Source organism: Peromyscus eremicus, chromosome 22 (assembly GCF_949786415.1).
Source record: "Peromyscus eremicus chromosome 22, PerEre_H2_v1, whole genome shotgun sequence".
NCBI classification, from domain to species: domain Eukaryota; kingdom Metazoa; phylum Chordata; class Mammalia; order Rodentia; family Cricetidae; genus Peromyscus; species Peromyscus eremicus.
The window spans coordinates 9,616,521-9,640,873 of record NC_081437.1 but is presented as its reverse complement, the minus strand read 5'-3'; the positions used below and the strand labels follow the sequence as shown (position 1 = coordinate 9,640,873).

The following is a 24,353-nucleotide window of genomic DNA, read 5'->3' as shown; positions in this document are numbered from 1 at the left end:
GAAGCAGGAACATGCTTCATGGACTATAAAGCAAGGGGGCAGGGGTGCTGGTATTGCAAGGGAAAGATTTATCCTTCAAAAGCATGCCCTCAAGTGACCTCCTTCCTCTAGCTAGGAATCACTTTGTGATAACCCACTCACCTATGAGCTGATTGGATTCTCACAGTTCATTCAGCTTTTAATAGTGTCACTACCTAGGGACCAAGGCTTCAACACAGTCTGCCCCAGTAAACATCCTGTAGATAGGAGTATAAAGCAGTGTATCTGTCTATTCTGGGTATAGGTCAATGAAGGATTTTAAAAGTAACATTGATGTTGCAACCAAAGGATGAACAGGATTGGCAGGGAAAGCATTTGAAACTCCAGGAGAGTGCATGTAAAGACCTGGCTGCAGAGAATGTTTGGATTGAAACTTAGAAGGAAGGGAGTCATGGTAGAGTTAATAAAAGGGAAGTGGTGGATTCTAAGACCAAGGCCAGAATCTTGTGAGGCATGATAAAGGTTGGTATTTTGTATCTTGAGAGGCTTAGGACACTGTTTTTTGTGTGTGTGTTAAAAGTAATACCCACATGCAGACCCATATAATAAAACAGGCTGGAGGCATGGCTCAGTAGTTAAGAGCACTTGCTGCTCCTGCAGAGGACCTGGGTTGAGCTTCCAGTACCCACATGGCAGCTCACAACTTCCAGTAGTTCCAGTTCCAGGGGATCTGGCACTCTCTTCTTGCTTGTGGGCAGTAGGCATACATGTGGTGCACAGACATACATGCAGATGTAGGCAGGATAACTCATACATGTACAATAAAAACCTTTAACAATGAAATTGAAAGATTTTTCTTGAAGTGAGTCCCTGGAGCTGGGGGTGTGGCTCAGTGCTCCAGTGTTTCCCTCGTACGTATGTGGGTAGGCTGGTTAGATCGCTGTCTGATGGAAAAGGAGAGGTCCTGAGACTGGGAGCCCACCCTGGAGCAGAGGCAGGAGGAGTTAGTTGGAGTTCGAGGACAGACTGGGCTCTAAGCAGGACTGTCTTAGAGAGGTGGGCTTTAGAGTGGGCTCAGCAGTGAAAGCACTTGATGTGCTAGCTGCATGAGGATGGGGTTCAGCTGAAGCCGAGTGGCTGGGTGCCTGGGAGAGCCCACCAGTGATACAGCAACTGGGAGGAGGACAGGGATCTCCCCCGCAAGCCAGCTAGCCGGACTGGCACTATCAGCTGACAGTCCTGCTCTCCCCCTCCACCTCCCTCCCTTCCAAAACCACAGCAGTCTTCGTTCTCAATATATGCCTCCACAAGTATAAACATGCACATGTATGCATACATACATGCTTTATATTTTTTCTTTTCTGTAAGTTACATGTAAAAATGGAAAATGTAAAGTTTTTATTTTACAAGTACCATGATTCATTTTCTTTACATTGCTATAGAACATAAGTATTTAAGTGTCAATGTATAAAAATGACTTAAAATTTCATTTTTTTATGATTGTTATGCAACCATTGGTTTTGTTTTCCCATAATGACTTTGACAATCTCACTAACTGGCTGGCCTTGACCTTATTTTGGAGCCCAGGCCATTCTGATTCTCTTGCCTCTGCCTCCAGACTGCTGGGATTTCAGGCATATACCACAGTCCTCAGCTTACATTATTGCGTTATAGTATTTTTACATAAAATTAAATTTTTTCTCAGCTGGAAAAATTGCTAATTTGGTTAAGTGCCTATCACAAAAGCGTAAGGCTGTGAGTTCAGATCCCCAGCACCATGTCAAAGCCAGGCGAGGTGGTGCATCCCCAGCAGTAGAGGGACAGAGGGCAAAGAAAGGCAGATAAACTGTAGGTCCAGTCAGACACCCTGGCTTAAGAAGGGAGGTCGAGAGCAGTCAAGGATGGAACCGGACACTGACTCTGAGCTGCCCTGTGTATGCATGTGCATACGCCATGCACATGTGCTGTAGTGTTCGCCCATGAGTTAGTTACTGTGTGTGTGTAAGGAGCCTTCTGATTGGGTAGGAACCATGTCACTCACTGACTAGATCACTGACATTTTTCTTTGCTTTGCTGTTTTCTTTCGAGACAGGCTTTCTCTCTGTAACAGCCCTGGCTATCCTGGAACTTACTCTGTAGACCAGGCTGACCCCTAACTCACAGAGATCCACCTGCCTCTGACTCCTGAGTGCTGAGATTAAAGGTGTGCACCACCACCGCCCAGCTGTTTTTCTTTACTGTTTTTTTTTTTTCTTTCTTTACTTTTTTTCTCTACTGTTTTCTTATCGCTGGACATTGAATTCTAGTTTATATTTTATGAAACTATGTTTGAGTGACCATGTTTGTGTCAATGACTTCTTATGTCCTGTTCCTAAACTTACAGAAATTATGGAGAAGTCTGGGGAGGAAGGAATGCCTGATCTTGCCCATGTTATGCGCATTTTGTCTGCAGAAAATATCCCAAATTTACCTCCTGGGGGAGGGCTCGCTGGCAAGTAAGTAGAACAAAAGAGCTGATTTTGAATTCATTGTAAATCAGTAATTCATCATTTCAGTAAAATAACAAAGCAGAAGGAGATCGTTTATCTAAAGGTGAAACACTTCATCTGAAAATATTGTGTGCAGGGGTGGGGTGTGGGCGACCATGCATGTATCAGTACAGCCTTGGCAGAATTGGTTTTCTCCGGACACCATGTGAGCTCTAGGGTTTGAACTCACATCATCAGGCTTGGTAGAGAACACTTTTACCCATTGAGCCATCTCATCAGCCCAGGATTTGTGTTTTTTTTTTTGTTTTTTTTTTTAAGAAATATATCCTATACTTACCTGGCAGGGGAGATACCATGATCACGAAGGTGGTTTTCCCAGGGCGAGGCTTATCCATTGCACTCCGGATGTGCTGACCCCTGCGATTTCCCCAAATACGGGAAACTCGACTGCATAATTTGTGGTAGTGGGGGACTGCGTTCGCGCTCTCCCCTGAAAATAAAAAAAAAGAAATATATCCTTTGTAGATAAGTTTTTTGCTTAATAAGAACTAGTAGATTTTATAAGATCAAGAAATTATGAGTGGCTGGGTGGTGGTGGCGCACGCCTTTAATCCCAGAGGCGGAGGCGGGCGGATCTCTGAGTTCAAGGCCAGCCTGATATACAGAGAGTTCCAGGACAGTCAAGGCTACACAGAGAAACCCTGTCTCTGGGGTGGAGGGCAGTATATTTACAGTTTTCTGCAAATATTTAGCATGACAGTTCTTTCTGTAGTCAGGACAACATACTTGGAATATGAGCTTAAAATTGTACATAATCAAAACGTATCTTTTTAGGCGCAATGTTATTGAAGCTGTTTATAGTAGACTGAATCCACACAGAGACAGTGATGGGGTAAGTTGTAGTTCATTTTCTTAATGATTTAAAGTAGTTTTATAATATAAATACTAGATATGAATAATTCACATAGTGATATCTGTGTCATAACTGACTACTGTTTGCCATTTTAAGGAGTTACTTGAAGTTTTAGAAAATGTATTGCAGACATCAAATGCTGATTTATGGATAGCTTTGTGTTGTCACTTTAACTTTTCAGATAACCTTTTTTGTTTGGGCTATCTCTGTTTTCTCCTTCTGTCTCTGCTTTCTTCCTCTTCCTCATACCTTGATTTTGAGGCAGGGTTGTGCTTTGAATAAGGAGTTTACCAGCACCAGAGGTTAGTAAGTTACTCTCTCGGTGCCCCTCTCTACCCAGGTGAGGTGCTTGAAGATATTTTGTCTAGTCACGATGCATGGTGGCTGTGTGAATGCAGAGCTGAGCTCCGTTCCTTTACCTCTTACCCTGTTGGCCCTAGAAATGATGAGCGGCACCTTGCCCCTTTGTATAGCTTTTCATACTCAGAGCAGAAGAGGACACTTTGCCCCCGTTTATAGTTGGACTCAGTTTTAAAGCTACTCAGATATAAATATAAATATTTTGTGGTAGGTTTTTCAAGTTTGGGGGTATCTAAAAATAAATGATGTAAGTTTTAGTATCTTTAAAGGTTTAAAGGAGCCATACTTGGTAATGAAATTCCTTGAGAAGAAATAGACTCACGTCCATATCTGCAGGCTCACTTCACTTGGTAGATACAGTAGCCAGTACATGGAAGGATTTTTGTTGTCTTCATTGCATTGCTTTTCTAGGATTCATTATTGCATAAATACAATCTCTTAATAAGTGTAATATCAAGTGTAGTATGATGCCTTTAATCCCAGCACTCTGGAGGCAGCTGGATCTCTTGAGTTTGAGTCCAGCCAGAGGTACGTCACATAGTGAGGCTCTGTATCCAAACGAAACCAAAACAAATAATAATAAAATATTTCACTATTAATGCAGTTTTAGTGAGTTGAATAAAAATGACATTGCTTTAACAATGCATACTTAACTCTATTGTAGTGATTCTGAATCTTTCTTTTGTGACTCGGTCCTAGCTCAAAGTATTAAAGAATTGTATCCAAAACTTTGAGCCTTAATATAAAAATACAGATGTGAGGAATTCAGAGAAACTCGAGACAGATCTGTAAAGAATATTGACAGCTTAAAGTTTGCTGTACTTCTGAGAGGTCATAGCTCTGTTGTAAATGCCACATGGTGCATCCACCTCTGTCAGGAATAAGCCTTCAGAATGTAGTCAGTGACGGTTAGCCATGGACACGTTCCCTTCCTCAGGTATTTCGGAGTGTAACTTTGGTGGGCAATCCTTTAAAAAAAATTAGGATAGCCTACTGAATCTCTTATTTCCTCAAGAAATCTTTTGCTTCTGACAAGAGTTAGAAAATGCTTACTATCTCTGCGTTTCTTTTTAACATATACCAGAGGTGACTTGAATTTTTAAAGAGTAAATAATTATACATGATAGCTACTTTAAAGTTAAAGTAGGCAACAGAAGCTTGAGATTGAGGGTAAATGCATAAGCTGTAATACTTTTCTTAAGTAAGATTCTATATGGCTGCATAGATTTATAATTACATAGTTATCTATGTATACGCTTTCCATTGATCTTACCAAACTAAACTGTCAGTCAAACCTAGTGAATTGTGAAGGGAGAAGCGTGATCCTATACATATGCTTAGGCTGTTTATCTTATACTTACACACATATAAGTAAATGAAAAATGTATGTCATGTAGTTTGTAAAGAATGATACAGTACAGAATTTGATAGGCTGGAGCTGTATCCCTGGGGGAGAGCATTTGCTTAGTACATGTTAGGCTCTGAGTTCAGTCTCCAGCACCCAAATAGTTCAAGAAGGGGGTATAAATACACATCCATTTGAAGAGACAAGATGAGGAAGGAGAAAGGCAGGGTCAGAGTACAAGGGGTTTTTTGGGGGGAGGGAAGGCTGTGTGTGTGTGTGTGTGTGTGTGTGTGTGTGTGTGTGTGTGTGTGTGTGTGTAACAGCTAGAGCAGAGAACTACTGTGGTGAGAAATAATAATGGAAATGGTTTCAGAGCTGTTGCCAAGAGAGTGGCCTTTTGAACTGTTGAGTGAAGAACCATACTATTTGTTAGGAGGAGCCTTAAGTATGGTAGATGAAAACCATTACCTGTAAACATTCCATCCACCTGCTGGGATTGAATTTAGGACCTTATACATGCTAGGCACGTATTCTGACCCTGGCTCTATCCCTAGCCCATCTGTGACAGTTCTGTCATTTTAACATTTATAGTAGTAAACTGGAGATTTTAGAAGTCAAGTAGGTGTGAAATAATTGTAGAGATCAAATAATTAGTCTAAATTCATTATTACTAGATACTAGATTAGAGAAACTTGCTCTTCACTATAAAAACTGGCTTTGCAGTGTAGAATCCTATTTTGAGAAGATTACCATACTCTTTCAGAATAGTCCACACCTATGTTGAGCAAGTAGCCACTGACAGAAATGTACAGGAAAACCAGAGAAGCAAAAGAATGATGAAAATCCAAGCATTTAATTACATCCTTAGTCCTGAAATCAATGAATTACAGTCAGCAGCTAGGCACAGTTGTATTTCATAAACGCTTCTGAGCCCTACACAAATACAGAAAATGTCAACAGGAGGCAGAGGAGCAAAAGTGTGGTAGAATACAGAAGAGAGTGTCCAGAAGTACGTTAAAGGTAAGCTGCTTTGTTTGCAGTAAGGCCTCAGTGCAGCCCAGGATGCCCTCCAATGTTTAGTTGAGTCTACCCTTGAACTCCTGATCTTTCTACCTGGCCCCTTCATCTCCCAAGTGCTACAACTATAGGCATGTACAGCCATACCTTATTCTTAGATTTTTTTTTCTTATGTTTTATGTTTAAAGTAGAAAAATTAAGATAATAAGTGTATGAAAATTGAGGCAATAAGTGTATTCCAAAAGTCCAGTTGGCTATCAGCCAGAGACTTAATAATTTAAAGATATTCATAAAGCTTAAGGAAGGCATAAAAGGCTCTTAGGTTGTTTTCTTAACAGTGTTCTTTTTAGTTAACGTTTTAGGTATGTTCAGTCTTACTAGTGCAAACAATAATGGTAAGTTCTTTACTGAAGAACAAAAGTCTGTGAAAGTCTTAGGGACTGTTGATGCAGGGTTCACAATACCCAGACAGTTTTCACAGTCCATATGTGTACCTTCTTTATTAACAAATATCTCAGTGGTTTTCATCAGTTCCTTAAAGGAGCCAGTGTTCCCACTCCCAAGAATAATTGCTAAAGGATTCTGCCATATACCATAACATCTGGAAGTAAACCTACATTTTAGCATACGATGTTCTTAAAGTAGCCAGGGCCTGGGATTACACCCTTTCCCTTTTTCTAAAATGTTGATTGTGAGTCCCGGGGCTTAGTCTGGTTTATTTTGACTAACTCCAGCACCCGAAGCAATCAGTAAGGAAAGCTCAGTACAAGCTTGTTGGGAGGGATGGATGTAGCTCCATGGTAGATGGATGCAAACCCCTAAGCTCAGTCTCCAGTGTAATTCATAAACAGCAGCAAACCCCTTTTTGACTAGGGCAGAGTCTTGTGCATCTCAAGTAGTTGATCTACTGTTCTTTAAAATAACCTTAAAAGGGAGTCTGAGTGGAGGTGGAGACCGGAGGATCCCTGGAGCTTGCTAGCCAGTCAGCTTCTTCATGTTCACTGAGACATGAAAAGGCATGCATATGCAGGTGGAGGTCAGTGTCTAGTGTCTTCCTCAGTCACATGCATGCACAGATAGAAACAAACACAAAAACTATACAATAGTGAGATAGTAGGTGCAGGGTGGGTAGCTTAGTTGGTAAAGTGCTTGTCACAGAAGCATGAAGACCTGAGTTCAACCCCCAGCTCCCCCAGCTCCCGTGTAAAAATCCAGGCATGTGGTCCTTGCTTGTATTCCCAGCACCGGAGAGCTGGAGATAAGGTGACTGGGGCTCACTGGCCAACCAGCCTAGCATAATCGGTGAGCCTCGGGTCCAAGTAGCAGATACTTTCTCCAATAAAGTGATGGCATCTGAGGAGTGACACACACCTACAACAAAAAGATTGCTGGACTAGAGAGAGAGAGTTCAGCTCTTATAGGTGAGGCTCACACTCAAAAGGTCAAAGATTGCTAATTACGTGATTGTCTGTATTTCCTGTGTATTGGTGTGTGCTGTGTGTGCTATTACTGTGGGGGTGTGCAGTTAGGCGTGCATGTATGTGCATGCTGCAGGTTAGGTAACTTTCCTCAGTTGCTCTCCATCTTTTAGTTTTTGAGGTTATGAATCAATGAGAATGTAGGCATGTAGAAGTCAGGACAACCTCAGATGCCCATTCTTGCCTTCCGTGTTGGAGACAAGATCTCTTTGTTTCTCCGCTGTGTCTGCCAGGCTAGGCGGCCTGTAAGCTTCCAGTCGTTGTCCTGTCTTGGCCTTCTATCTCCCTAGGTACACTGGTATTGCTGTAGGCTTGTGCTTTCTGTGGTTTCTGGGGATCATGATTCAGGATGGCAGGCTCTGCAGCAAGAGCCTTTACCTAACCCTGAGCCATCTCAGCAGCCTGCTAGTTAGTCTTTTTAGTGTGCTTAGCTTTCATTGCTCCATTTGCTCTTTACCCGACTTACTTAGGGTCTTAGGTTTTATTTGGTAGGAAAAGGGTGTTGGTGTGGGGGGTTGTGTATGAACGTGTTGTGTGTGTGGAATTCTAGAGGAGGCTGTCAGATGGTCTGCTCTGTCACTTCCCACTTTATTCCTTTGAAACAGGGTGTCTTAATGAATTCAGCACTAGGTTTGCAGGTAGCAAGCCCCAGTGATCCTCCTGTCTCACAGCAGTGGTGTTCCAGGCATGCACACTGCCACACCTGGCTCCTCTCTGGATACTGGGCTCCGAATTCAGGTCCTCAGGCTTGAGCTGCTAGGCCCTCTCCAGTGCCAAGGGTGTGTTTCTGTATAAGTTATTTGATTGTTAAACTGTGTTGTCTAGATGACACAGCAGTTAAGAGAAGTTCACAGTGTCTTTTTTTGCATAGAATAAAGTTTTTATAAAGATTTATTTACTCTTACGTATGTAAGTGTTTTGTCTGTATGTATATTAAGTGCACCATGGAAATGCAGTATCTGAGGACAGAAGAGAGGGTCAGAGCCTCTGAAACTGGAGCTACAGACCTTACTCCAGCCCTTTTTAGGAGCAGCAGTCACTTGTAACTGTTGAACCATCCCTTCAGATTCCTGTAAACAGTTTTTCTTTTTTAAATCATGGGTGTTTCACCTGCATGCATGTCTTTGCCCACATGCATGCCTGGTACCTGAGGAGACCAAAGAAGACATTGGATCTCCTGGGACTGGATGCACATGGTTGTGAGCCACCATGTGGATGCTAGGAATCGAACCCAGTCCTTTGGAAGGGCTTCCACTTCTCTTTAACAGCTGAGCTATCTCTTCAGCCTCTTAAACATCCATTTTAAATAAGTGTCTAGATACTTGGAACATTTCTCATGTAAAACTGATAATTCACGATCATACATTCGCTGGAGTGTTCAGATTGATGTTGGCTATACTTGTCACAGATCTGAACTCTGCCCTTCATTATTAACACAAAGGACAAATCTCTTCATTTATAGAGTGACAGAGAATACCTGTGAAGATTGAATGACCTTGTAAAGTTCTTAGCATAGATGTTGGTTTTCCCTCCTGAGTGGTGTGAAGGATGTAGAAAAGAGTGAAAAGAGTGTGCATTCTAATTAGAAAGACTGGAAAGCCTGCAAGATGGGGTTAATTATTCTAATAGTTATAGGTGTACTGTATGAACTTTTTAAAGTTGAAGTAAAGAAAGCACAACCTAGATAATCGCTTCTTGTGACATGAGCAAAATAGTGAGGGAGTTCCATAATAGTGTTTTGAGAGCTGTGCTTGCTGGGGAAGATGTTTTAGTTACTGCTCATCATCTATTCGGAACAGTGGAAAATACAATTTCCTATAAAGCTAAATGGTTTTTTTGGTTAAATTTTTAAAATTTGGTCATCATTTTAGTGTAGTGACTTTGTGATGCCAGACATTATAAATAGTTCCCCTCCCTTTTTTTTTTTTTTTAAATTTACTAGTTTGATTTAGTGAATTTTTAAAAAGATGAATACTCCTTCCCCAGGCAGGGTTGGTGTAGGCCTTTAATTCCAACACTTGGAAGGCAGAGGCAGATGGATCTCTGAGTTTGAGGCCACCCTGGTCTACAGACTGAGTTCCAAGACAGTCAGGTCTACACAGAGAAACCCTTTCTGGAAAAACTAAAAGAAAAAAAAACAAAACATATTTTTATAAAGCTGCCACTCCTGTAGCAGCAGACAGAATATTTTCAGTATAAAGGACTTCCTATAACCCACCACAGTGGACTCTAATAGAACAAACAGCCTTACCCCAGTCCGAGTTGAAGTAGGTTTGAAAGCCATGACTGCATATCAGAGTTACAAAATAAATTATAAAATACCTAGAGCCTCTGAGCTTGGTTTCTTCAAATACAGCTTTGCGTCTGTGTAATTTAAAAGCTTCATGAGTGAGTGTACAGTAGCTACTCTGCATGTACGTCAGTTGCCCATTCGAAACAGGTATTGGTGTCATAGTGCCATGAAATGCCAAATCTAAGATTTCTTATTTGTTCCTGAAATAACTATTACTGTTGTTTTCAAACAATCAAGTCATGACCATAATTAAGCTTGCATTTTTTTGTGCTTGACAACTTTGTCAAGCCTTAGCTAGCTTTCCTATAGCCCAGCCTATTTTCTGAACTTGCATGACTGTTTTCTCATGGTTCCACCAGCTTATTTTTCCATTCATGTTTTCTGGTACATAGGGAGCCAGCACTATTAGGTTCCTATTGCACATTTTGGAAAGAATGCATGATATGTCTCATTCATGATGGCATACATAAAGGGGGCATGTGTGTGTGGCTATCATGTTGCACATGAGGGACATGTGTGAGGCTGTCATGATGGTGCACATGAGCGTGTGTGTGTGTGTGTGTGTGTGTGGCTGTCATGATGGTGCACATGAGTGTGTGTGTGTGTGTGTGTGTCATGATGGTGCACGTGAAGTGTGTGTGGCTGTCATGGTGCACATAAGGGTGTGTGTGTGTGTGTGTGGCTGTCATGGTACACATGAGGGGTGTATGTGTGAGGCTGTCATGGTGCACATGAGGGGTGTATGTGTGTGGCTGTCATGGTGGTGCACATGAAGGATGTGTGAGGCTGTCATGATGGTGCACATGAGTGTGTGTGTGTGTGTGTGTGTGTGTGTGTGATGATGGTGCACGTGAGGGGTGTGTGTGTGTGTCATGATGGTGCACGTGAAGGGTGTGTGTGGCTGTCATGATGGTGCACATGAGGGTGTGTGTGTGTGTGTGGCTGTCATGGTGCACATGAGGGGTGTGTGTGTGAGGCTGTCATGGTGCACATGAGGGGTGTATGTGTGTGGCTGTCATGATGGTGCACATGAAGGATGTGTGAGGCTGTCATGATGGTGCACATGAGAGTGTGTGTGTGTCTGTCTGTCTGTCTGTCTGTCATGGTGCACATGAGGGGTATGTGTGGCTGTCAAGTTCACGTTATCAGCTTTACTCATCAGCACAGATAATGAGATCCTTCTCTGCTAAGAAGCTTAAGTAGACATAATTTTAAAAACCCATGGAATTTCAATGTTTAGTGTTTAAAATAATGTATTTTATCTAGAGGTGGCTTTATTAAAATACTGTATTTTAAGGCGAAAATAAAACATTTAGTTTCAAAAGTTGTTAAATCTCTAAAGGAATCCAGTTTAGATTTTGTAGTGTTCATTTGTGTCTTCTCCTACTCACCACTTAGCAGAAATGAAGAAACTAACATTGATGGCTGATCCTCTGTCCTTTGCTCACTTTAAAATGCTGTTTTCTCTTTGAACTAAATCGTTGTAGCCAGCATTTTTTTTAAAGTAAGTTATTTTAGGAAATGTTTGTGTAAATTCTAAAAGCAAAGTCCTTTTCAGATTAGTCTTCAAATGGTAATTGGAATAAGACATAAACTAGTTCATGGTAATTGGCTAAAAATAACTTGATGTTAAAGTTTTTATTAGTCTGCACAGGTAAGAACTGATACTTAATGAAAATGTTCGCTTAACTATGTTGCTTATGGTAGAAAAAATAGTGCTTTGTGTGATGTGTTATGAAATACATGTGATATCCTAGTTTGTCTACTGACACTGGGGTCTTAAATCTTAAAAAAAGGCCTCCGATGAAGCAGAGGAAAGTGGATCACAGGGGAAATTGGTGGAAGCTCTCAGGCAAATGAGAATTAATCATAGGGGAAACTACCGACAACTTCTGGAGGAGATGCTGACTAGTTACAGGCTAGCTAAAGTAGAGGGAGAAGAGAGCCCGGCTGACCCAGCTGCTGCAGCTACTTCTTCGAACAGTGATGCTGGCCACCCAGTGCCAATGCAGGAGAGACCCACTGAATCAGAAAGTGGTCTTGCTGAATTAGACAGCCGTAATGAAGATGCAGGGACAAAGATGAGTGGTGAAAAAATATGACCTGTTGTGGGTAATATTTTTGTGATCTTGATTTGACAGTTTTTACTTAGGAAGTATAATGTATGCATTTATATAACCATTTTGTTATTTGAAACTTGGAAAACTAGTTTTCTTATATTCCTATAGCCTTGTTTTTTTAAAGGCCTTTGCATACACCTTTATGATAGTTTAAAATTGACTATTTATAGTATTTTGAATTTAATGAAGTTATATGTCATTTTACATTGTATGCCAGAAATTAGGTTGCCGTTATTAAAGTCAGTAGTTAATTCTTAATAGCTAGGATTAGAGATTACTGATTGGAAAGACAATTGTACATTGTGAAAAACCTTGTTACTGTAGAATTACATTGCTTATTTTATATACTCATACATGCATAATTAGCTTTGGAATACATTTGTGTTTAGTTACTATTTTAGTTCTTCAAGGAACGGCTGCTGCTGGCCTATAACTTTCCTTCCAGAGTTGATAATCTGTGTGTTGTTCGATTTGTTTATATTTACATCTTTGTAGTCTGATTTTCTTAGAAGTTGTTGAGATACTGGATGTGTGGTATTTTTCCTTTCTCTGTATTCTTTATGAAACATTTTTAAAAAAACTATGTATTACTCATATAGTTTTCATTTGTATATTCTGTATAGCTTATTATACATATAAAAATGTATGTCAACTAAGTGTTTAGAATGAAATTATCAGTGTTTGAGTCCAAATAAAGCATGTGATGTGGAATAATCTATGCATGTTGTACTTTTTTTAATTTTTGTTTATTTAACAATCAGGTTCGGGATACTGGAAAACTCATTTAAGTTCATTTATAACTATTAAAATCGGCACACTTTGGCTTAGCTGTTTTTTTTTTTATAAACAAAAGAGAAAAACATTTTAATTAAAAAAAAATATGTCTTGCTTACTCAAGAATAACTCAGTTCTGCTGCCTTTACCATTCCTTTTCAAATAATTTGGCACGTGTAGCTGGTTAAGAAAGTTGTCGTCCCATGAGCAGTTCAAAGGTTGCAACATTTTCCAGTTTGATCATAAGTATTCATCGGGCATTAATTAACATAAGAATCCTAAGCTGTCTTAAAAATAGATTTGAATTTTGCCTTGGTTAAAATAGATATTTTAAATAAAGGGTGCTGTAAGTACTCAATGTTTTAAACAATTTTTTCGGCTATATATTAACTTATTTTATATTCTACATTCTGTGTTTAAAGTTACTTAATGTACCATAATTTATAAGTTTGGAATCTTCAGGTGTTGTAGCTGATGGTTTGACACATTTTTTTTTCCAAGCCAGAATATTTTTTTAAAGTATTTTGAGAAAGGAAGGCCATCAGATAGAGAGGGAGGGGGGAAATCCAACTGTTGTCTATATTAGATACACATGTATGCACACATCATACATTACACACACCTCTCTGTTCAAATGACCTTTTCAAACAAAGAAAGGAAGGTAATTTGTTCACCTAATTTGTTTTCTTTTGAAAGTCAATCCACCCTGAGTGGTACAGGTACATAATAACAATATTCTTCCTTTTCTCTTCTTGTAGGGCGCTGGAGATCTAGAAGACTCATGATAGCCTTATAAATCTTCTAAAATACTTTTCTGAAAATTGGGGGAAAAACTTTTAATCACATTTTCTTCAATACAAGGGGAAATATTCTTGTGGATTCCCACTGTTTTGTGATATGAGCAGAAAACCATTAGCATTTCCCATCATTGGTTCACACCTGTATTTCCTGGTAATCGCCTCTCATAGCATTGCCCGGACTCTACAGTATTTTTACCAACCTCAGGCATCTGCCTACAACTGTATTGAATTTTTGGCCCTAGAAAAAAATGGAATTATTTACCACAAATCAACAAATGTGCCTGAGGTGCATGGGAATATAGTTAGCGATACTCTGAAGATACATTATGGGGTTTTTTTTAAAAAGCAAAACAAAACACAACATATAAGCATGTAAGAGTAAAGAATTGTAAGAAAAGTTCCAGTTTTTTCAGTTCACCAAGTTGGAAGCCTTTTGTAGTTCTGTGGCTTGGAATTTCATTTGAGCAATTTACTATAGGATATGTATTTATTATTAATTGTTATTTAAATTTTTCCCATTTCCTTGTATTACCAAACTGGGTTCTCCAATAATGTTCACTTTGTAATGTTGCCTTGCTTCAAGATACGGTGTTTGGCAATAATATAAACCCTTAACAATTTTATGCATGTGTCTATTACATCCTTCAACTCTTACTAGAAGATCTTTTGAAACCAAATGAATTAATTTATGGCTATTTATAATTTGCTTTGTCATCTTACTGCTTCGAATTCTTTTAATTGATGAGATTTGCCTTTATAATGTAAATTGTGATTTTATTTTATATGTGGGTTCCTATAGTTTTAATTTTTCAGCTTTTAAGATACAAGTTTTATGTAATTTGGTATAATTTTTAACTGTTTATGTTATTTTAAAAGCTCAGAATATCACATTGAAATACTATAAATACATTTAAAAGTATCTATTTTAGATCTAAGGAAATCTACAGAGATATTTTCATGGGTTCAGTAACCTTTCCTTTTATAACATTGGGCACGGTACAGAGTGGCTGTCACATAAGGTACTTAAATTAATTAGTTCTATTTTTACAATAACATTGAATTCTTGGGATTTTTTTTCCTTAGTTTTGCATGTATGAAATTCAATGCTGAATGTGAAGAGTAAAATATTTATGAAAAGAAGTTGCTGGAGTTGGGAGAAGTACTGAATGTATCCATTTGTACATGGTTTCCATGTTGTGGATGCTTTGTAAACATTTTCCTCTTTGTTTTAATTGTGTTTCAGCAGGTTGTAGTTGCCCTTGTGTATAGTTAAAAGTGAGTCATCATCTGGTCCTGTGTGAAATGGAATTCATGGTATTTCTGTATTGTTCTCCTGAAGCTGTTTCTGGGAGCCACACATTTGAATACAGACAGCTTTCCTGATCACTTGATTTATTGTGCACCTGATTTTCACTCTAAAAGGAATTACTGCCAGGATATATTTTATTTATTCTTTAGATTTTAGCCTTGTAAGTTAAAGTGCTTTACATGATGGTGTTAAAAACTACTTGTCCCTTTACTGGGGTTTGGGGGTTGTTAAAAGATGGGGAATGAAGAATGCAAAATGGTTTATTGTTTAACCTGACCACTCTGATCCGACCCTGTACTGATAGTACCTTTCCAGTATGGTATTGTGATGTTTCATACGATGCAGTGAACATAACCAACTTGTTACCTAAATAAAGACTTGATTTTAAAACAATGTGACATACTACTCTTTGGTGTGATTTTCAAAAATAAAAGTGCAACTTTGGTTGTGGTTTTTAATATGTATTATTGGCATATTTGTGAAAATACTCATGAACATAGATGAATGACATTGGCCAGACCAGGCAGGGCAGTACTAGTTAACTTCTGTACTCCAAACCACCTGTTACTGCTACTTGAGGAGAACAACTCTTGAGAGGTTAGTGGTCCTGTGGTAGAAACACTGTGTCTGTGTAACGCAGTGAGGGATCCATGTTTAATGTTCACCTTGCAAACTGGACCCATTTGTAATCTTAAATTTTAAATGTCACAAGACCTTTTTGTTTTATGGATTCTATTGGTATTTTTGTATTGGAATTTTAAGCAGACATTTTTGTATGTAACTATAAAGCCCCATGTTAGTAGAAATTAACATTGGTTTATGAAAAATAATTGTCCAAGTGTAAACAGAGAAAGTGACATAAAATATGGTACCGGTTTTCACTTGTCAGCATTGGACTGGGTTCTTGCTCTGCCTTTTGTGTGCAGTCTGGCACATTGGGGCGCATGCTGAAATCTGGCCTCATGCAGATGCCGAGCTAGGACAGAGATTGTGAAGTTCGAAGCCTTCCTTTGAGAAGACTCTGTGTGCTGTTAATGTGAAGTCCTTTGAGTCTGTATTCCATTTTGGTCAGATTTCTACCTGTGCATGTTGGCCATTTTGGAAAATACTAGTTCACTGATTGAATGCTGACATTTGTGTTAATGCAATAGTTAAATTTTATTTCCTAATCTAATTGATTTTTTTAAAAAAACATTTTAAGTATTGAGAAGCTATGGAGCTGATGGTGTTGGAAAGAGTTTTCAGAATTTTAATTTTCTTTTGAAAGGTGAAATTTTGTCATTGGCAACAAATACTGTCAGTTGTTTTCCTAGAGTGACATGCTTGATTCATTTATTGTGGAGGAAATGTCTCCTGAATAATCATAGCCTGTCAGTCATTCTTTGACATTAACAATGCTTTTTTCATGAAAAGTGGCTAGTTCAGTGCACAGCTCAGATAATAGTCCCTGAGAACCAGTACTAACCGTTTCATCACAAGGGATTTTTAAAAAGATGTGCACTTAAGGATGGAAGTTACTTCGTTTTGAGGTGGTCTTGATAAATATAGCCTAGAGTGGCCTCAAATTTAGGATCCCCTAAGTTTGCTAGAGGCAGCTAAACAATGTTCAGTGGGAATTACATTGTGATTTATACATAAGCTGAAGAATCCCTGGTGTGCATTGTATTTAAAAGGTAGTCAGATGTGGTGATCATTAGGACCAGAATCTAAGTAATTTTAGTTCATTGTTTCTGCACACACACACACACACACACACACACACACACACACACACACACACACCCCAAACTCTGGGAGTATTTATTTGAGCCCAAAAGAAAAGACTAGGTAAGTGGTTTGGTTTGGTTTGTATTTATTTGCTTTTGTTCTGCTGGGAATTGAACCCTTGGTCTTCAGTGTAACAGGAAAGAGTTGTGCTGCTTAGTTGCAGTCTGTTTTTGTCCCCCCCCCCCCTTTTTGGGTGATTTATGTCTATGTGATCTAGATGTAAAGCTTAAACTCTCCTTAATGTGTTAATCTAAAAGCTGTTCCGTGCCCACTCATTCTCAACTCCAGAGTGCTTCTGTTTTCTCATGTTTGGGTCTCACTACATAGCCCTGGCTGCCCTCAGACTCAAGAGGTCCACCTTTTTCTGTCTCTTGAAAGGTGACTTAAAGGTGAATAAAGACATTAACTTTGAGAAGACAGAAGTTAGGAAGTCGGTTGTCGTAAGTAGTTGAGGCAGATGAAACTAAATGGTTCCTCTTAAGAGAAAGGACTCTTGGAAAAAGCCCTTGCCTGAGTTGTGAATGGTGTTGGCCACCTCTGTGGCCATGGAAGCTGGGGAAAGAAAAGTGTTCTTTGGTTGGTTGGTTTTTCTAGACAGGGTTTCTCTGGGTAGCCCTGGCTGTCTTGGAACTCACTCTATAGACCTGGCTGGCCTCGAACTTGGAGAGATCCACCTGCCTCTGACTCCCTGAGTCCTGGGATTAACGAAGTGCACCACCACTGCCCAGCAAAAGTGGCGTTCTTAAAAGATCATCATTACTGTCACTGCTTGGCTTGGCAGCACGCACTCGTGTTCAAGAGTCAGAAGCAAAAGGATCACAAGTTTGAAGCCAGCTGGAGCTATATAGTTGAGACCCTGTCTCAAACACAAAACTGTCTCCCCTTCCCCACAGATTCACCCACCATGTTTCGTTTTGGGTGTGTTATGGAGAGGAAATTGTGTTTCCTACCTTCAAGTTTAAACTTAACCTGTTAACATTTCTTCTGCATCCCCTCTTCAAGAAAGAGTTGTTAAGTAGTAATAAAAACAGGCAGCGTATGCAGTTTTGTGACTGGACCATTCAAGGATTGGTTATTTGCAACATCTCAAAATGTATTACGGCAGGGATCTTGCACACTGCTCTAGACTGGTGCTTCTAGAGGAAGGGAGCTGGGTCATGGAGCATCATATCTCCGAGTTGGTGCTGCCAAGCATTATGCTAAAGATGCACGGGTAGTACCACAGTCGCGAGTGTCTCCATCCCCTGCCATCCTCATCAGTACTCCGTATTTCTACCTTGGGTTTTGGCAGTTCTCCAGTACCTCAAACGAACCAGAGTTCTCATTACATGTGAAAATGTCTAATGGCCGCCTGAGTTTCTTCTGACTTCAGTTCTCACATCCTTCGCACCATTGTTCTTTTGAATCGGTCTCTTTCCCATTTGTCTTTTTAACGTCGTTTCTGGTCTTTGTTCTGTGAGCTCAAACTCTCCCTGTCTTTGTAATTTTCATCTCCTGTTGGCACATAGAGCCTCTTACTTAATTTTTCTTGATGGTTTCTATGAAATCCCATATATAATCGCTAACTTTCTTTGTGCTTTTAGTTGCTTGGGTTTTTGTTGTTGAGACATACTTGACTTTGTGGCATCCAGGCTGACGTCAGGCTCATGGCCCTTCTTCCTCAGTCTCCCGAGTGCTGGCGTGCATGTTGTCCAGCTCTTGAGTTTTTCTGTTTTGTTTTTCCTTTTGCTGTGTTTTAACGTGTAAGCTCTTAGAGATACCATCCGTGATGAGAGTAGGAGGGTAGCCAGCAGTCCTTCTGAAGTAAGCAGACTACTCACTGTTGACAAGGTCATTCACCACTGCTTAGATCTTCCCATGTTTCCCCCACTCACTGCATTCATTCAGTCTCAGATGCCACAAGGCGAAAGTGAGGGGACCTCTTGGAGCTATAGAGGAAACCTTAACAGCAGACAGGAAGAGGCCCTCTTCCTGCAGTTTGAAGTGTTTTCTTTCTCCGTGTGCATCTCTAGATTTTTTTAACCCATAGTTTTCACATAGCTGTGTGTCGACACCATGCTTCCTGTCAAGTACTGGGTACCCAACCATGCATGGTCCATTTCTACCACCTAGACCTTGTTGCCTTTTGTCTAAACTCATACAAATACCAATTCCTGGTGGGCATGTATTGTCTTCATTTTACTTGAATTTAGTTCTCTTTAGTAAAAATGGAATTAATTTATATTCTTTCTTAATAGGTCCATTTTGGAATTCAAAACTTGGTACCTTCTCATGATAATTACTTTATCTATTTCTGTTGTATATTGTAGTGGGTAGCCATTGGCGGGTGAGAGAGATTTGTCCTGACTGTGGGCCAGCCGGAAAACTCTAGCTACAGTATATATGTTATTTGTGTGTCTATGTGTGTAGGCGTGCATGCCACAAAGTACACATGGAAATCTGGACAACGTGGGACTGAGTTACCTCCTTTTACCATGCGGGTCCCAGGGATCACACTCAAGTCAGTCTTGACGGCAGGCTTCTTCACCTGCTGACCATCATGCCCGCCCCTCTGTTGTGTTTTTCAATTTCCTCTGCCTCATGGATCCCTTCTTTCCGCTGTAATGGAGGCCCAGTAATCATGCCATGCCAGGCTGTGTTACAACCTGGGGAAAAAGGAAAATTCAGTCGTAATAGTTATTCAAAGTTGGGATATTTATATGGTTTTGTATTTTGACCTTTTTTTTTTTAAATTATTATGTATACAGTATTTTGTCTGCATGTATGCCGGCATGCCAGAAGAGGCCATCTGATCCTATTGTAGACGGTTGTGAGCCACCATGTGAGTGCTGGGAATTGAACTCAGGATCTCTGGAAGATCCAGTGCTCTTAACCTCTGAGCCATCTCTCCAGCCCGTATTTTGACCTTTTATTTTTATATTTTAAAAGCTGTCCCATTTAAAATACTGAATTCCCACTCCATAATTATCTTTCAGGTCAAGTGTCCCCACTCTAATCCCAACTGATACATGTCAGTTCTTTGAAATGACTGTCTCTCCTAATTTAAGGCAGATGTTACCGAGGAAGAATGACCCCACGAGGGAAATGTGCTATTAAACGGTGTTGTTTTTGAAGCTCAAATTGATTACAAGCTGTTTTCTTCTATAATCTCTATTTTGAGGCTTCCTCTGTCATAACGTCTTAACTGTCATTGGCAAAGCCATCATAGCTTAGTGGCGCCGCGCCCACTTGGTCAGACTAGTTACTAGTTTAGTTCTTGACTGAGTGCTGTGTACTGCTGGACTACCTTTGTTTGAAAGTATTTCCAGAAGAATGTTCTGATTTAGCAGATAGTGAAAGTCTTAGACACTAGAGGAATGTGTTACAAGTATCAGTAAAGCCTTGTTCCACAGCTGGATTGCCATTTCTCCTTAGGATATACAGCACAAGAGTGCATGCAGTCTTAGCGCTGGTGTGTGTGTGTGTGTGTGCAGCCTGTGGGTATGGTGTGTGGACTCAGTACAAAAGCAGTATGTGTGTACTTGAGAAGACTGGCTGCTTTTGTAGAGAGAGGGACTTGCTGTAGATCGTCAACCCGTGTGTGGCCCAGCCTCAAGTGTTTTGGGATTACAGGCATGTGCCAGCTGGCCCAGCTAGAAGAATGATTACTCCTTGAGAGGCATTGGGGAAAGTGAGGTTTTCATTTTTCCCTTAAAGAAAAAGACATCAGAACAATAATACCTGTGAAATTTGTGTATCAGTTATAAAGTGAGTGAACGTTGCTTTCTGTAATTTTTTTTTTTTTTTTTTTTTTAGTTCAGCCTCATTTTTATTAAAGTCCAAGTTGCTGTTACATGGTTTTATACTCCAAGGACAGTATAGTCAATTCAGATGTTGCCAGATGTCTGTTTTATAGTCAAGTACCACTAAATCCTTGGGAAGCTCATCAATAGGAGTTGTATTTTGTTGGTGCTAAGTTCCTATGGGGTAGAGATTCCCCATTCATTTAAAGTTACTCTAATTCTCTAGCCATGGACTGGGATTTTTTTTTTAAGTAAGTATGTGAATGAAAACAATATATAAACAAAATCAACTAAATGGTTCTGAATTATCTTCCAATGACGGTATCAATTTATATACCTGTAGTATACAAGAATGACCCTTCCCCCCACACACACTTTCTCATCTTGCACATTTCCAGTTTGGTAGGTGAATATCGTATGGTATTTTTCTGGTTTAATTCCAAATTCTATTATAAAGCATGTGAACTTTTAGTCTTCATATTTAAGTATATCTTTTATTAAAGTTTGCTCGTATATAATAAAAAAACTTTATCTTTAGCAAATTAACCATTAGTTTTACATATTCATGAATTATTTTCTCCACCTCACTGTACTGTTGTTTATGGTTTGTTGTTTCTCAGTGCAGGATATTGAGGGGCAGGACTAAGAGCAAAGGTTTCCTTGACCATTCAGGAATAACTGAATTCCTAAAATAAGCATAGTGTTGCAGCATCCTCTAAATCTGCAATCATGTTGTGGGTTTTCTTCTCCTGAGATAGTTTTCCCTCAAGCAGAGTAAGGGCTTTCAGCTGTGATGGGAGATGTCCTAGAGAGAGCTAAGAGGCCCAGGGCTGAACAGTATTGTAGAGTTCTTACAGATCAGAACACCTTTACCATCGAGGTACCAGTTTTAACTCAAATTTGGTGAGTTTTTTTTGGGGGGGGAGGTTCACTCTAAAGTTTTTGAAGTAGTTTACATAAACTGCAAAGATCTTGCATGTTAAATCTGATGAACTTTACGGAGTCATGTACATTCAAAAGTTTTAGAATATTATCATTTTCTCAACAGTTTTACCAACCTTCAATTGCATACACTGACAATGTTTTCATATTATGAGTAAGTAAATGCAATTTTTCCTTTATGACTTTGTTCTTTTTAGTAAATACAGGTACAGACATTTAATACAACTGGAACTTAAGGATCAAAATCTAATACAGCATCTTCCCATAACTCTCCCATTACCCCATGGTTCCAGCTGTTGCATTTGGTTGTATTTTATGGACATCCCATGTCACTACATGTATCATGTCATCTGGAATGTCAGCTTTAATATATACTTGATTATCTCTGCCCCTCATTCTACTTTTACAAAAACAAAAGTTGAATGTGTTTACTCCTCAGGATGAGCTTTGGATAATGTGGGCAATATTTCCTGTTGGCTGTGTTTTTAAATGCATAGAGTAAATTGCTGGCGGGTGATATTTTGAGTGGGAATTAGGTACATTTCAGGAAGATGCTACGTCTTTCTAATTACAGAAGTGTTTATAATGCCCCCACTACAGTTTCAGTTTCCTTTATATGGGCTGCTTTTTTAAATTAATTTCTTATTTCATATTCCTTAGTGCTGTTATGAATGAACTATCTCTTTACCCCCAAAATAGGGCTTAGCCGTTAGTCACCTAAAAGCAAATGGTCTCAATGTCTATCATTTCCACCAGATGGCAGTCTTGGGCACGTCCTTTTGTAAAACCAGCTGAGAACTCTTGTGACAAAGCAGTGGCTGATCGACCTACCAAGAGCCCAGAAGTACAAAGAAGAACAAAAAGTTTTGTTTTGTTTTTGTAAACTTGAAAGAAAAAGAGAGTCCAGCAGTACATCGTTACAGTATCTATTCTGCCAAGAGCTTTAATCTTCTAGCCCATCAGAGAGGGTGGAGAAGAGCTTCCACCTTGCCTTTTAAAACCTTTCTTTTCCATGTTCATGCAATAAACATTTGTGGCTTCTTGGTAGCACTTGTGGTTTTATTCCAAGGACTATTGTGGTAAAAGCTTTAATCTGTCATTCCCATTGCTTCCCTCATCTCCCCACTCCATGTACCATTCAAACCAGGACTTAGTGGATTTCTGTGTGCTGTGGAAACATCCTGCAGCTAGTTTTTGTCATTCCTAGATCTCTCTTGAAAGGAGATAGTGTTTGCATTTAGTGTGAAAGCAAGAGGTTTGTACATGGATACAGATTTTCGCTTCAGACCCTTTTTGGTTTAATACAAGTGACTTCCAAGACCTGTGTTGAGGAATGCAAGAAATACAGATTTGCTTGTTCAGGCAAATTATTTGCTGGTAGGTACACCTGCAAATGGCCTCCAATGGTTCGTTGACATAGCACATCACCTGGGCAACGTTTTTCTTCTCCTTCCTTTAAAATAAGTTCATCAGGGTTCAAACCTGCAGCTTCACATGTGCTGGACAAGCACTACCACTGAGCACACCCACGCTCTTGTACTGTTTGTCACAACTCTTTATTAACGAGTGTGTTTATGGTTAGGGAATGGTGAACAGTTGTACCCACAGCATAAACATCCCTTTCTGAGCAATGGAATTCTCACCAAGATCGAAAGTGCAGGAAAGTCTGGCAGGATGAACAGCAGCACATTTTGGTCTCTGAGCACAAAGCTGTGTGCGCCATGGTTAATGTTGCTTTTTCCAGGGACCATGGGGTAAACTTTGTGAGGGTGGACATCTCTTTTAGGAAAAATAATGGGAAGGTTTCCTGGACGTTTCAGATCTCTGGGGACTTCAGTTACATGGAAGAGCAAACCTCAGTGTGGTGGATTTCTTTCTGCATATTTAATCTGCGTGGCCATGCATGTTGAAATACATTCACTGGCAACACCACAGTGATTATGCACTTAGCTGGTTTTTGTGTGCCTAGACATCTCTTTTAAGTAAAGCAGAATTAGAATTGGTTAGAATTAGCTGCCTGCTTTTCATGTTTCAGAATGGAAGGGGTAACCAAAATCATAAATCCACCACCCAAATGAAGACAAGTTGCTTATGTAAAATAATTTTTGAAAAGGAATTCTTTGCAAAAAAAACTCATGATTGACTTCAGCTACCAGGACTCAAAAATACCAGTGAGAAAGACAAAGGGAAACAGGCTGTAGATGTCATGTGTGACGCCTGATTTTGTATGTGTGCTGTTTGTCAATTAAAAATTTTAGTGTCCACAAGATGAGTCACAGAGTTGCTAGTCACCGATTCTGATGGTCTGTGTTTGATCCCTGGGACCCATGTGGTGGAAGGAAGAGACCTGATTCCCATAAGTTGTCCTCTGACCTCTAAGTGCATTCTGTGGCACGCATGTACACATACCCAACACACAAATGTGATTTTAAGATTATTTTAGGGCCTGCAAGATGGTTAAAACACCAGCTACTTGCTCTTCCAACATCCAAGGTGGCTTATAGCCATTTATAACTCCAGTCCCAGAGGATCTGTTGCCCTCCTGACCTCGGTGGGTACCAGACATGCACATGGTGCACAGACTTACATGCAGACAAAACATCCATACACCAAGTGGGGGAAAACATTAAAATGTGGGTGCTGGGAGTTGGGCTCTGGTCCTTGTGCTTGTCTGGTGTGTTACTGACAGGCATCTACAGCATGTCAGTAATGTAACCTTTTAACTTCAGTTTCCAGCTCTTTAGTTCTGGGTGAAATGTTTAACTACTTAGAACGTTTTCCCTGTTCTGTCTGCTTATTGCCTTTGGTCCTTTTTCTAGCTTGCTGTGTTAATTTGTAAAGCAGTTAATGTACACTTTGAAGTGTCATGTGTCAGAAGTTTTACAACAAATGCTTTCCTCTAGGGGGTGTGTGTGCCTTTCTGTTCCCATCTTATTTCTAAAGAAGTAAAAACCTAATGGGTTTTCCCTTTATAGGCTCTAGGAT

General features: G+C 39.8%; 1 protein-coding gene and 1 non-coding gene across 9 annotated transcripts in view; both read left to right on the top strand.

Annotated features, from left to right (window-relative positions):
- The window catches only part of Ppm1b (protein phosphatase, Mg2+/Mn2+ dependent 1B), a 67,505-nt gene extending 45,090 nt beyond the window's left edge, over positions 1 to 22,415 (top strand). For 5 of the 8 annotated variants that reach the window (XM_059248312.1, XM_059248308.1, XM_059248309.1 and 2 more), the window contains exons 4-6: positions 2,363 to 2,474; positions 3,303 to 3,360; positions 11,671 to 12,712. In XM_059248312.1, coding sequence (XP_059104295.1) covers positions 2,363 to 2,474; positions 3,303 to 3,360; positions 11,671 to 11,976 — 476 coding nt within the window. In that variant the 3' untranslated portion in view covers positions 11,977 to 12,712. Of the gene's footprint in view, positions 1 to 2,362; positions 2,475 to 3,302; positions 3,361 to 11,670; positions 12,713 to 13,526; positions 13,640 to 21,474; positions 21,523 to 22,124 lie in introns of those variants that run through there. The other 3 variants (XM_059248313.1, XM_059248314.1, XM_059248315.1) reach the window with 3 other exon arrangements.
- On the top strand, positions 2,798 to 2,961 carry LOC131897749 (U1 spliceosomal RNA). The gene has a single exon (XR_009375772.1). It is a non-coding gene; the product is annotated as a U1 spliceosomal RNA (small nuclear RNA).
- Positions 22,416 to 24,353: the final 1,938 nt, after the last annotated feature.